This window comes from Muntiacus reevesi, chromosome 3, assembly GCF_963930625.1.
Source record: "Muntiacus reevesi chromosome 3, mMunRee1.1, whole genome shotgun sequence".
In the NCBI taxonomy this organism is placed as follows: domain Eukaryota; kingdom Metazoa; phylum Chordata; class Mammalia; order Artiodactyla; family Cervidae; genus Muntiacus; species Muntiacus reevesi.
In genome coordinates this window covers 132,342,807-132,357,093 of record NC_089251.1, presented here as the reverse complement: position 1 = coordinate 132,357,093, position 14,287 = coordinate 132,342,807, and the positions used below count along the sequence as shown (strand labels likewise).

Here is a 14,287-nt window from a genome sequence, read left to right as displayed (position 1 = left end):
TCTGTTCTTTACATGTGTCTCTTTTGCTGTCTTGCATATAGGGTCATTGTTATCATCTTTCTAAATTCCATATATATGTGTTAATATACTGTATTGGTGTTTTTCTTTCTGGCTTACTTCACTCTATAACAGGCTCCAGTTTCATCCACCTCATTAGAACTGATTCAAGTGCATTATTTTTTTAATGGCTCAATAATATACCATTGTATATATGTACCACAGCTTTCTTATCCATTCGTCTGCTGATGGACATCTAGGTTGTGGAATTGCGGAGTTTTAATCACTGGATCATCAGAAGTCCCCCAAGCCATCTAGTCCATCGACATGAAGTTGCCATCCTTCACTTCACTTCAAGTCCAGGGGGAACAAAATCTCCTTGGATTATGAGTATCCATGGTTTCCAATGAAACAAGGTTCTAAATCTTTAAAAGAACTAATTTTAGATGACGATTCATTGCATCATTGAGGGCCATCAAGGGGTTAAGGTTTACAGTGTTGTAAAAGATTAGTGGCCAAAATCAGAAATTTCCTCCTCTTTAATTACTAACATAAGCTTGTTGAAATACTTTCTAGGCCCAAGATGGAGCCACTCCTGCCTAGGTGCCACATCAGCAAACCAATATTTAGATCACTTTTGTGTCCCTTTAAATGCTCTGCTTGACCAGAAACGCAGTACAACTGTCCCTAGCATCAGTGGGGGATTGGATCTAGGACCTCTGGGGAGACCAAATTCCATGGATGCTCAAGTCCCTTATAAAATTGGTAGTAGAGTTGGTTCTTTACATCTGGATTCTGCATTGATTCAACGAACCAGGGGTTGAACTTGATCTGCAGTTGGTTGAACCTGTGATTGCCCAACCTATGGATGTGGTGGGCCAACTGTGTGTGTAAAAATCAGCCAACTCCCAGACAGCAAGCCAACTCTGAGCTCTATACTTATTTCCTTGTTCCTTCTCATTCCAAACAATGCTCATTATGTGGCCAACAGCTAATTAGATATTTTCTACTTTTCTCTTCCTTGTTGGTTATTATCTATCCATAGATATCTATCCCATAGAAGCTTCCTGCCTTTGTCCTATTTTGTGGTTCTTTGAATCTGTTTCAAAAAGTGTTAAAAAAAATCTATCACTGACATTGTCTTCTTTAATCATTTTTAACAAGCATTTTATGTCTTTTTAATGGCATTTAAAAATCACATCGACATGGTACATCACTGCTCACATCTTTCTGGGATATAAACTTATTTCATATCTGTACTTTGTTAAGATTTTCAACATATTTTTCCAATTGCCCATATAAACATCATTACACCTGTCAGAACACAAAACCTGCACATTTCAATTTTGTATAGTGTTCATAAATTCATCACTTATGTAGTTCATCACTTATCATATCAGAACAATATCAAACTCGAATACATTTCAGCAACTTAAATTGTAATTTCAAATTAAAAATTTTTTACTTGCCTTTGTTTACTCCAAAGGGAAGCTTAGTCTACAATACAGCAAGTGTTTAAAATATCCCTATTGTTTCAGTTATCTCTTGCTGTGTAACAGGTAAAATTTAACTGGATTAAAATAATAATCATTTGATTTATTTGCTCTAATTCGCAATTTGGGTGGAGCTTGATGGATATGAGTGGTCCATATCTCTATAATACGAATGAGAAAAAAGAAAGAGGGAAATAGAGGCTACACACAAGATAAAATCATGGACATACAGCATGGAGATTTCCTTCACCATGGTGAGTCACCAGTAATTATTTAACTGTCATACAAAAAAATACTTCAAGAATAATATTTCAGCCTTAAAAGAACTCCTTGAATCAACATCTAGGTGAACTTCCTGGACTCTAAAAGCACAATCTGAAAGTATCTGACTCTCTTGGCTTCGGTGTGTTTGTTATTTGGGTTCCCTCAAGATCCCTCCCTCCTCATGGCCTCCCCACATCTTTCCAGCTTCACATCTGCTTTTCTTAGGTCTGATTTTCAAGAAGATTGGACTTAATGTTCTAGGTTGGCAGACACTTGCAAGTTGCCAGATCCTTTGTCCAAGCAGCCGTCAGCCTGTGGGCCATTTGGTACAGAAAATAGCCTTTTCTGTGCAAGGTTCAACTTGGGCCTGCCTCCCTCAAAGGGGCTGCAGCCTGGACAGTTTCCCTTGAAAGCGGGTGGGGAGATCGTCAGGCACCATAATTGACAGCTGCCACTTCTAGAACATCTCCCTAGGTTCTTATTGAACTAAACCTCACTCCCCCTTTTCCAAACTAGGTATGTGCTAAGTCACTTCAGTCCTGTCTAGTTTTTGCAACCATATGGGCTAAGCCCATCAGGCTCCTCTGTCCATGGGATTCTCCAAGCAAGAATACTGAAGTGGGTTGCAATGCCCTCCTCCAGGGGATCTTCCCCACTCAGGGACTGAACCTGCCACTCTTATATCTCCTGCACTGGCAGACAGGTTCTCTACCACTAGCGCCACCTGTGAAGCACAGCGATACTCTGAAGTATGGGGAGATCCTTAGCAGACGCTGTTCATGCCTCCAGGCCTATATACATCCCACCTCCTCTTCAAGAAAAGATGCTGTTTCCACTTTTGATTACCTGAAAAACTACTTTTCTTTCAAGAATTGGTTCTAAGGTCATCGCATCTGCTGTCTTTCCTTATCCTTCTTGTAAGAAGAAACAGAATTTTAGGGAAGTCAACCGACTTTCTGGATTCATGTTCATATACAAGGAGATCTAAGTCCAGATCTCTGACACTAGACGCTGTGTTATTTTCAATGTGAGAAAAGGAGAGTGACTCTTTCAAAGTAGAGATTCCTATTTACCTGATTCTAGAAATTTGGGAAGTTCGAAGACCAAAATCCCTTCAGTTCAGTTCAGTCGCTCAGTCGTGTCCGACTCTTTGCAATCCCATGGACTGCAGCACACCAGGCCTTCCTGTCCATCACCAACTCCCGGAGTTTACTCAAACTCATGTCCATTGAGTCGGTGTAATCTCATCCTCTGCAACCCTTCTCCTCCCTTCTTCAATCTTTCCGAGCATCAGGGTCTTTTCAAATGAGTCAGTTCTTCGCATCAGGTGGCCGAGGTATTGGAGTTTCAGCTTCAGCATCAGTCCTTTCAATGAATACTCACGACTGATTTCCTTAAGTCCCTTAAAGTGAAAGTGAAAGTGAAGTCGTGTCCGGCTCTTTGCGACCCCACGGACTGTATAGCCTACCACGCTCCTCCGTGCGTGGTCACTTAACCAGGGGACAAGCGCAGTGAATCCGCGCATGCCCAGAGTGTCGGCGCACGATTTCCCCGCCCCCTTCGGCCTCCGCGGGAAGCGGCTTTTCCTGCAACACTCCAGCCACTCCAGCTCCGAGTCCGGCGGAACTGAATTTCCACGCCGGAGGTTCCCGCTCGGAAGAGGCGGCCGAGGCGCTTGTGGGGCAGCAGCATGGCGCGGTCGGGGAGTAAGGTAGAAAGATCAGTAGGCTTGGGCCTATGTCTGTGCTCGGGGTCCGGAAAGGGTGGTTCGGAAGCAGGAATCATGGGATCCCGGCGGTGCCAAGGAGTGAGGAGGGGAGTTCCGGTTGGCGGGCTGATTGAGCGGTGCGCTGTGAGAGAGACTGGGCATTTGGAGTGTGAAAAAAAGGGAATTTAAGCCTCGCCCACTCCCCACCCCCGCCGCCTCCTCAGTCTTTCCGTGCTCACTGTATCGCCCCCGGTCCTCATCCTGTCCCCATCCCACTCCGACCTCCCCTCGGTACCTCTCCATCTCCAGCCTGCCGCCAACTCCTGCATTACTTCTGAATCTGGTTTTTAAAAATCTGTGAGGATGGACGTTAGTTATGGTGAGCACCAATCCCACAGACTCGTAAAACATCAGAGAGGGATTGCAAGTGAAATAATTTGCAATGTAAAACATCCTTATTGTTTAGACGCTAAGCCGCGTCTAACTCTTTTGCAACCCCATGGACTGTAGCCCGCCAGGCTTCTCTGTCCCTGGGATTTCCCAGGCGAGAATGCTGGAGTCAGTTGCCATTTCCTTCTCCAGAGGATCTAACCAACCCAGAGATCACAGCCACCTGGGAAGCCCCGTTCTATTACTACCTCTATAGTAATCGAATATCAAATATTTTGCATTTATTGAAAGCTTACTCTGATGAAGCACTGATCTAAAGCCTTTATTCCTGTCTGTCTTAATCTTCACCACAAGCCCAGGAGTTGAAAGTTTTTTCTCCTTTACAGTTGAGAAAAGCAAAGCTTAAAGAAAGTGATTAGCCCCAAGGTCACCCAGCCCATAAGCGGTAGAATCCGAATTTGAACACAAGCTCTCTGCTCTCAGAGCTCTGGAGAATGTTTCTCTTGCTAGAAATCGATGGTTCTCAGTGACCCAGGTTAATAACATATGATGATGAATTTTTTAAATAGTGTTTTCAGTATAGGCAGAAAGTGGTACTTGTCTCTGAGGGATCACTAGAGGTAGGTGTATTCGGAGGAGTTGTTTATTCGTGTATCCATCTGTAATCTCAAGAACTAGGCCCTTTATTAGGCAACTGGTATACAGATAGGAGTTGGAGCAGGTGGTCTCTAGTGTCCTCCTCCCCAGAGGAAAATACTGATTAAAATGGTTATAAACATATGCCACGCGCACCTCCTTTATTCCTTTCAGCTGCTGAAAACTTTCAGCTCTAATAAAGCAGATGTTTATAGCAGGTGGACTTGTAGCAAAATTCTAATACTTGCTTCAGTGTTTAAATGAGGGGGGGGCACTATGCTGCTCTTTTTTCTTTTTCCTGGTTTTCTTACTGCTGTCAGAAAAGAACTTGAGATACTACATAGACCATTCTCTGCTTTCAGATAAGTGCCATACTGTGAAACCCTTTGTTGACATTTTTTGGAGAGCTGATTCCTGGCAAAGGACCTTTAGTCCTCTTTTTTTTTAGAGTTTTCTTTTTTTAAAGTAACCTTATGGGGAAAAAAAAAGTAGCTTTATGAACTTATTTATATATTAAGTAAGTGCAGCAGCATATTTGGGGACTCTCTAACTTTTTTAAAGAGTCTTGTGGTCAGAGCATTGAAACTATGGGATGTAAATTTTGTTGCCCTCAAAGGAATTTCTCCAAACATGCTATTTATAACCTGGAGCTCTCTTAATATTAGTGCATTGTGTTTAGTTTTTTGTAAATTAGGGAAAAACTTAAATAGTCTTTCCTTTCCATCGTTTTGCCTTGCCTGAGATATAACCAAATTAAATATCATCTATAATGTCCCTGATAGGAGCTCATCCAGGTTTTTCAAAGAATTCTAGGGTCAGGAGATAGTTGTTTCAGAAAACAAATTCATTGATTACTTCTAGGTATCATTTTTTCCTCCCTTCAGTTTAGTTCAGTCGCTCATTTGTGACTCCGGATGAGCTCCTATCAGGGACGTTATAGATGATATCTAATTTGGTTACATCTCAGGCAAGGCAAAACTATGGTAAGGAAAGACTATTTAAGTCACTCTTTGTGACCGCATGGGCCGCAGCACACCAGGCCTCCCTGTCCATCACCAACCCCCAGAGCTTACTCAAACTCATGTTCATTGAGTCGGTGATGCCACCCAACCATCTCATCCTCTGTCGTCCCCTTCTCCCGCCTTTAATCTTTCCCAGCATCAGCGTCTTTTCCAGTGAGTCAGTTCTTTGAATCAGGTGGCCAAACTATTGGAGCTTCAGCTTTAGCATCAGTCCTTCCAATGAATATTCAGGACTGATTTCCTTTAGGATGGACCGGTTGGATCTGGTTGAGTCTCCAAGGGACTCTCAAGAGTCTTCTCCAACACCACAGTTCAAAAGCATCATTCTTCAGTGCTCAGTTTTCTTTATAGTCCAACTCTCACATCCATACATCACTCCTGGAAAATCCATAGCTTTGACAAGACAGACCTTTGTTGGCAAAGTAATGTCTCTACTTTTTAATATGCTGTCTAGGTTGGTCATAATGGAGTCAAATCAGTTTCCGTATAACTTCCATCTGTGAATCCTATTATCTCTCTTGCAGAGCTGTTTTTTGTAACACAGCTGTCAACTATATAAGGATAACAGTCAGGTTCCTCTAAATCTTCCTGTCTGGTTCAAATAGTCAGTTTTTTCCACCTATCACATATGCTCCAGATCCGTCTCTAACCTGCTTATTTCATATTCAGTTGTAATTAATCTTATAAGATGTGATGATCTGAACTGCTCAGAGTTTGTCAAATGTGGTCCAATCAGTACAAAGCATAGGTGAGACTGTCAGTCAATGTCAGAGAACGTTAACTCTGGAGAAGACTTTAGATCTCATTTAGTCCACTTAGTCCAACAACTGCTTCCTGCTTCCACAGATTAGCAGTGAAGTTAAGTGACATGCCTGAGAATGTAGCTATGTGGTAAAAAAGATGGGACTGATTCCAGGTCTCCAGATTGCTCATCTAGTCTTTTTTTTTTTTTTTTAATACTATTAAACCTGTCTTTTCCTTCCATGAATTGACTACAACATTGAAAATATTTTTTTATCATACCATTTAGGACCGAAAATATTTCAGAGGGTGGAATAGGGTAGTATGCGGAATCTACTACTGTAGCCATGCCATACTGGTGATGTTTTATAATCCACCCTGAAACTGTGAGCTGCTGTTTGTTTAGGCCTCCTCCAGCCCAATTCAGTTAAATTTTGGATGCCAAATGTAGGACTTAACATGTATCCATTTTACTTTCAGTTTATGTTTGCCCTATTTCCTTAGTCCCCAATATGCATGAATACTAGCCAACGACTAGTGTCTTTATTTGGTTTCCTCTCCCTAAAAGTCCCCTTGTTCACAGGACTAACTCCTGCTCATTCTTTAGTTCACCCAAGGATCATATCTAGAAAGTCTTTCCGCTTCCTTACCTGTCCTCTGTCACTTCCACCAGTCTTGGGTAGATGCCCCTCCTATGGGCTCTCTTAGTGCCCACTGCATACCTCGGCCACCCACTGCATATCTCGGTCATAGAATATTGCGCTGGTGTCATTTATGTGTTTGTGTCCCCTACTAGAATAGATTTGGTGTCTTAGTCTTCATTTTAGATTCTCAGTTTACAAACGGATTCAAATGATTGGAGCATATCATTTTAGCATATATAGATTGTGACAGTCACCTATTGCCACAGAAATGCTTTATGACAAACTATACTCCAGATTGGTGGCTTGCAACAAAAGCATCTGTCCTCATGCCGTGGGTGTGCAGATCAGTTGAATTTTTTGATTTGGTGGATTTGGGGCTGAGCTGAACTGGGCTTAGCTGTTGCCAGCAGGTTGTTTTCCGATCTGCTCCCCATGGGTTTGCTCATGCTCAGGCTCAGGCCAAAGGAGCAGCAGCTACTTGGAGCGTGCTCCTGTGCTGGCAGGTAAAATACTTTGTAGCTTTCAGAAATAGCAGGACTAGTTAAAGTTTCTCCACAGTAAAAATTTATATGTCTTACATCCATTCTCTACGTTGAACAACTCCCTTCCCTTTATCATGCATCCCCTGAATATCTGAGTGAAATAAGCAAAGGACACATCCTTTGTTTTCTTTTTTTAATGACCATTAATATTTTCTCACACACTCTCTGGGACTTCATTTCTAGGCAGCAGTGGTGCTGTGTATGGATGTGGGTTTTGCCATGAGTAACTCCTTTCCTGGTGAAGAATCCCCATTTGAACTAGCAAAGAAGGTGATGACCATGTTCGTGCAGCGACAGGTAAGATTCAGAAAGGTCCTGAGCTTTTAACTCGTGGTTCACTGTCTGTGGCTTCAACTTAGTAATGCAAGATGCCCGCTTCTTTATGTTGTCCACCCTCAGTGTTTGGGGTATCCCGAGGAGTTATTCTTATACACACTCACATGCAAGCCCAGCTGCCATTAGAGCCTGATGTTTTTTCTTTTCTCGTTTTGGCTCCTCCACTGGATATTGCAGCTTTTCCAAAACAAGAGGAAATGCAATGTTTAAACATGTAACCGCTATAGCCAGATGACCTGGGTGTGAATGCTTGCTCTGCCATGTCACTTACCAACCTTGCTAACTTGAGTAAGTGTTTCAACTACTCTGTGCCTATTCCATTTACTTTTTACTGGTTACAAACTACCCTCCCAAAACTTAATGTCTTAAATGACAGTTTACGAAAGTTATCCCGTGCGGTTTTGTGAGATAGCTGGGTGGTTCTCTCTGAGGCCTCTTGTTCGGGTGCACTCGGTGCTGGCTGGGGCTGAGTCGTCTCGAGGTTCAGCGGGGCCCTTCATGTGCGTCCGAGATGGCTCGCTCCTGTGACTGGTGGTGCCGCCTTCTGCTGGCTGTGTGCTCGGGGGTACTGTCCCCCAGAACCCTCACATGTGGCCTCTCCGAGTCACTTGGGATGCTCAGTGTAGCAGTTGGTTCTAAATATCCAAGACCTGCTTATATTCTAAGAGACCTGCTTATGTGACTTTTTATGGCCTAGCTCTATAAGTCCCAGAAAGTCATTTCCACTGCCTTCTGTTAGTCGGGTCACTTAGCTAGCTCACATTCAGTGGGGCGGAAGGGGGCAGGAGTTAGACTCCCCCTGTTGTTTTCAGGCATAGCCTCTAAGTACAGAGAGAGAAGGAATGGATGGAGGCCACTTTGGAGACTCTACACGATGCTTCAGTGTCCTGTGTGTCAAATAGGGGGAAATAATAGTACCTCTAAGAATAAAGTGCTTAGAACAGAACTTGGCGTATTGTAAACACTGTATATGTTTTTATTATCATTATTACTACAGTTACTCATTTCTGCCCTTTCTACCTGGTCTGACTGCTGCTTTTGCTAAGTCCATGAAGCTCTGCTTCATCCACTGCTTCCCCAGACACCTCTGTGCTTCTTCTGGGTGATGCCTTTTCCACATGGAACTAGTACCTCCCACCTGTCATCCAAGATTTTTTTTTTTTTTTTTTTTTTACAAAATCTGATAACCTGAAGCCCTAACCTAATGTCTTAAAGAAGACAAGAATGCTCCTAGCCCCATTCTTGGTTATAGTAATTTGTGTTGGTGATATTTAAGTAGTGCTGTTGTGCCCCCGTGTAGTGTGTGTATAGTTTTTAAAGAGTAGCAGTGCTTTTGGTCTTTATTTTTGGCTCTGCCCCTTGCATGGGAGCCGGAGTGAATCTGGAAGGCCAGGAGACAAAACCTGGTGTCACTCCCATGCTACATGGAATTTTCCTCCCCTCTCCTGACTGAGACTCTGTTGTCAAGTAAGAATACCTTGCCTGAAGATGCGTGCCTGTCCGGGATACAGCGAGAACTCTTGCTGGCCCTCCCCATGGGTGTGCTGGAAATATTTGAACCCCAGCAACTGGGACCTTCCCTCCATGTACAACCGGCGGTTGTAGCTGAACGTGTTAACAGACTGGAATTGTTACCAGCAGAGAGAGATGAAGAATGACAGAATTCCACCCTTTACTGATGCAGCCTTCTTCTTACTAATGGCTTATGTTAATGAGTAGGTGGGAACAGGACTCCCTTTTGTATCATACTATTTCTTGTTTTTTTTATTTCATTATGAAATGCTTCGTGAAAGAAGCAAATGCAGAGAATAACATAATGGAAAGCTGTTTTCCCATCGTCTAGAGCTATATAACCCTAAAGTTTTACACTATTTGTTTGATTTCTTTTTCTTTTCTTTCTTAAAAATCTTAAATTAAAGCCTCGTGTGTGTCCCCTCCTAACACTTTTCTTTCCTCTTCCTCCCCTCCTTTCCTCAGAATTTTCAGTTATTACTGTGCATATTTTATGCTTTGGATTTAAGTGTATTTGTAAATAATACTTAGTATTGTATGAAGCTCTCAGAAGTATATGTAATAGTATTACACAGTACATATAATTTCACAAGTTACTTTTTCTCAACCTTATGTTTTTGAGATTTATTCATGTTGGTAAACACTGGACAAATTCATTCATTTTTTTCTTAACTAGGGTATAATATTCCATTGTATAAATATTTTGCAGTGTGTTTTTGCATTCTTCAGTTGATTATTTTCAGTTTTGCCCTGTTACAAACAGTGCTGAAGTGAAGTTAAACTTTCTTGTCCCTTATCTTCTTGCATACATGTGTAAGGGCTTCTCTATAGTATATATATACCTACAGGTGAAATTGCTGGGACATAGAATACAAACCAGTAATTTTCTTTTAATCTCTGGAAAATTACAACCAGGGATAGTCATTCCAGAAAGACAGACTAAAATCTTTTCAAGTCATCTGTAATTAGTTTTCACTGAGAATGAGAGTCTGATTTGGATGGAAGCACATCAAAGAAACTCATCCAAAGCATTTAGTGCCCACCCATTCCTCCACCACAAAGTGTGTTGAAAGGGCGGGGCCTTTAGTCAATGAAGAAGTCCGCTTAGAACCTAGGAATTGTCATTGCCCATCAATCCCAGGGGCCAGTTAGCCCAGTATCCTGTTGTTGCCAATGGCCACAGGGGCCTCCCAAGGGGAAATACATTGTCTTGCTCCCGGAAGGTTAACTGTCTGTGACTTCCAGGTGGTACTGTATGATTTGCAGCCTTCTCACGTACTGCTCTAGGTGTTTGCTGAGAGCAAAGATGAAGTTGCCTTAGTCCTTTTTGGTACCGATGGCACGGAGAATGCCCTTGCTGGTGAGGATCAGTATCAGAACATCACAGTGCACAGACACCTGATGCTCCCGGATTTTGACCTGCTGGAGGACATTGAAAGCAAAATCCAACCAGGTTCTAAACAAGCTGACTGTATCCTTTTCTCAGCCAGAGAAGACTCTGAAGAAATTTCCTTTAATCTGGGGAATTGTCATCTAGTTCAGTGAGGTTCTTTAAGAGTCCTTACTCTGAGTATATGGACATTTTTGGTGCTGAGGACATCATGGATGTGATGCGCATTAGGACTTAATGTGAAATTAGTTACACATTACTTGGTTGGGTGCCTGGACTCCAAGCCCTCCAGTCTCTGCCCTAGTGACATTGAGAGGATGGGAAGTACCAGAAGGGTGTGTGTATGTTGGCTGTGTGCAGAAGGCGTGGTGGTGGCGATAGTTGGATATGTTTGGACACAGTGCTGTACAGAGAGTCCAGCATTAGCGTTCTCCTAGCCTTCCTGCATAGGGGATGTTTGTATGCCAAAAATCAGACTGATGCCCCAACCGTGAGACTTAACAATTTCTTCCACAGGTGCCCTGGTTTTAAGGTGTCCTGTTCTTCTTTTTTTAAACAGTGATGCCATCTCTGGTCACTGGGAGGTGCTGCTGTGCTGGGAGTGACTTACTGATGCTGCATTATGGCTCACTTCGTGTGTAAGAATGGGCTGTACTCACAGAAGATGAGTTTTAGACACAGTAAAATGGCATCACAGTTTTTCATTAAATGAGTGGAATGTGTGAGATTACCTTTCGGCTTACTTCATTTTTCCTGGTTATATGTTTTAGGGAGTCTACTTTGATTTTTAATATATATATGGATATATGTTAGTGAAATAAACTGGGAAGAGGGCACTTGGGCAAGTACTTTTAAATCATCACACAGTCAGCCCAGCGTCCACAGGTTCCAGCACTGGACCTCACTGGGGAAAAGTTGCATTTTGGGGGGGTAAAGGGACTGTTTGATGTGATCTTCTGCCCTTAACCAGCTGAGTCCTGGATGCCCTCATCGTCTGCATGGATTTGATTCAAGAAGAAACTGTGTAAGTATCTCAGCTGAAGAGAGCTGGAAATGAACGTCTCAGTGTGGAATCAGACTGTTTGGAAAATGAACCCTTCACGGTTGAAGTTGTAGTACCCTGCAGACCCAGGGATTGAACCCAGGTCTCCCGCACTGCAGGTGGACTCTTTAACATCTGAGCCACCAGGGAAGCTGGTAGAGTTCCTTGTTTATATTCTACCTTCTGAAGGCTGGAAGGGGATCCTTTTTTATCATAGTGACTACACCTTTAAATGAGGTGGTTAAAGTTTGGAAATCAGAGACCTGATATTTCCATAATGCTCAGAAATTTTGCCTAAGACGTTTAAAGTGTGAGTCACAACTGGGTTGATTATGTGTTTAGTAAGAACTTAGCATCAACAGCACATGGACTTCTAGAGCGTAATCACATTGTTAACTGGAGCTAATTGATTCCTTACCCTTTTTCTGCTCAGTGACCAAGTACATTTGAATTTGTAGGAAAAAGATTTAGAAGAATGATTTGTTAATGTGCTGACTCTGTCTTCTAGAGGAAAGAAGTTTGAGAAGAGGCATATTGAAGTGTTCACTGACCTCAGCAGCCCATTCAGCAGAGATCAGCTGGATATTATAATTCATAACCTGCAGAAATCTGGCATCTCCCTGCAGTTCTTGTAAGACCATACGAATAATCATTGTGGACAGCTCTTGTGCTCTGGTGATGCAGTGATAGGACCCCTTCATAGAGCGCGTGGTTTGCAGGAGTCCTCTCTGCTCTTGAGTCAGAATCTGCCACATCGGTAACTTCAGCCAGCACTCATTGATTATTCTCTGTGATCCGGTAACCCTTCTGAGTTTTGATGATAAAGGGATGAAAGTCACAGTGAAACATGGGAATTTGGCTCTATAGCAGATGTTTGCTTGTGCTGTTCTTAGACTCAAAGAGCTGAGGAATTAGAGAAATCTATTAAGATCATTCAGTTCATCCCCTGCCTGCATAGAAGACTTTAGCCAACAGTTACCAGATTGGTAGTGTCTTCTCTTAAACGTCCTAGAGAACTGTGTCTTAAAGACAGTAGATATTTTTAGGATAGAGAGGAATGTCAACTTGGGAATCATTTTAAACACATATGCTTATTTTTAACTCTTTTTCAGATCTAAAGGATACATACACATTTATAAAATGTAATTTGCTGTGTGTATTTACAGATGAGGTAAAAAACTTAGGGGGGAAATATATTTCACAGTTTGCTCGGGAGAGAATCCCTCCTCTCTCACTAACTTGAATTTCCCCTCCAGGTACTTTCTTTATTTTATATCGCTTACAGAAAGTTCTTTTCACTACATTAATCCTTCCTGCTCCATCTAAAACCTGTTTTTCCTTGTCCTATTTTTTGGTAAAACCAGAGTGATAGTATAGAATGTTGAATTATTAGTCTTCTGGGGACACTCATTTTTCAGATTGAGAGCTCTACCAGGAAGCCTCCAGCTCCGAGTGGTAAGCCCATGGCTTCTTTAAAATGTCTGCCATGGGGAATTAAGAACCTCTGTTGCATGTATGTACTTCTTAAGACTGCTGAGGAGCATCTCCTTTCTGTGGAAAAATAGTTCAGAATAAGCCATCAAGCTGATACTTGTTAAGATGGTACTTCAGAGAAATTAAGTGCTTTTTAAGTGATTCCTCTTACCAAGTCGGGGTTTTCTCAGCACTTCAAAAGCCCAGCGTGGTTTCTGTTCCCTGCTCATAATCTCAGATGTCTTTGCATCCTTCACACATCCTGTACTTCTGTCGGTTTCACTGGAAAGGGCTACTTTTCCTTTTGTGTGAGCAATACTGTAAAGCGAGCTGAGACAGAACAGAGCCTTTTCTTCCACTGCCTTGGTTTTGACTGGTTGTTTATAAAATGCTGATTGGATTGTTTAACTCTCTCTTCCTTTGCTGCAGACCTGTAGCATCCAAAGTAGAGTTTTGGGTTTTCTTGTTTGGTGTCTCCCATGTATGATTGATTCTTCTAGTTGGACCAGACCTTCCTGACCCTTTATTTTCATCATCCCTTCTTCCTGGTTGATGCTCTGGAAGCAGCAATAGTCTCATGCAAACACGCTGTGCCATATCCTGCTCCCTGGAAGCTCTTTTTTCATGTAATGCAGGACATCATATTTGTCATGCAAACAATATGTAGAAAAAAATGTCAATGGGAAGCTCTGTTTTAATGATGGCAGATAAAATGATAAAGGAATCACCTTAAAAATCCGCATGGGGTGACTAACAGATAATGTGGAGTAAACTGAAGAAGCTGTTGGGTTTCCAGGGACAAAGTGGGGTGACATGCTACAGTGGCAAGAACCTTGCTCTCTCAGTCAGATGACCAGGTCTTTGCTCCATCACTTACCAGCTCTGCAGCTTTGGCTAAATTATTTTATCTCTGTATATTCCATTTCTTTTCGAAAGGTGAAGATAGAAATCTCTGTCTACCTATAATATAAAGATGAAATGAGATTGTTTATATGAAAGCATTTATAAATTGTCATATAGATTATTATCATAAAATGTGTTTCATTGGTTTACTTTTCAATTTGTATATTGACTATTGACTATTCCCATGACTGTTG

At 42.1% G+C, this 14,287-nt stretch overlaps 1 protein-coding gene across 1 annotated transcript in view; it reads left to right on the top strand.

Annotated features, from left to right (window-relative positions):
* The first annotated feature begins 3,306 nt into the window (after positions 1 to 3,306).
* XRCC5 (X-ray repair cross complementing 5) overlaps positions 3,307 to 14,287 on the top strand; it is an 81,441-nt gene continuing 70,460 nt past the window's right edge. The window contains exons 1-5 of the mRNA XM_065930620.1: positions 3,307 to 3,465; positions 7,621 to 7,734; positions 10,573 to 10,756; positions 11,651 to 11,699; positions 12,226 to 12,348. Of these exons, the coding sequence (XP_065786692.1) occupies positions 3,445 to 3,465; positions 7,621 to 7,734; positions 10,573 to 10,756; positions 11,651 to 11,699; positions 12,226 to 12,348 (491 nt within the window). The 5' untranslated portion in view covers positions 3,307 to 3,444. The remainder of the gene's footprint in view (positions 3,466 to 7,620; positions 7,735 to 10,572; positions 10,757 to 11,650; positions 11,700 to 12,225; positions 12,349 to 14,287) is intronic.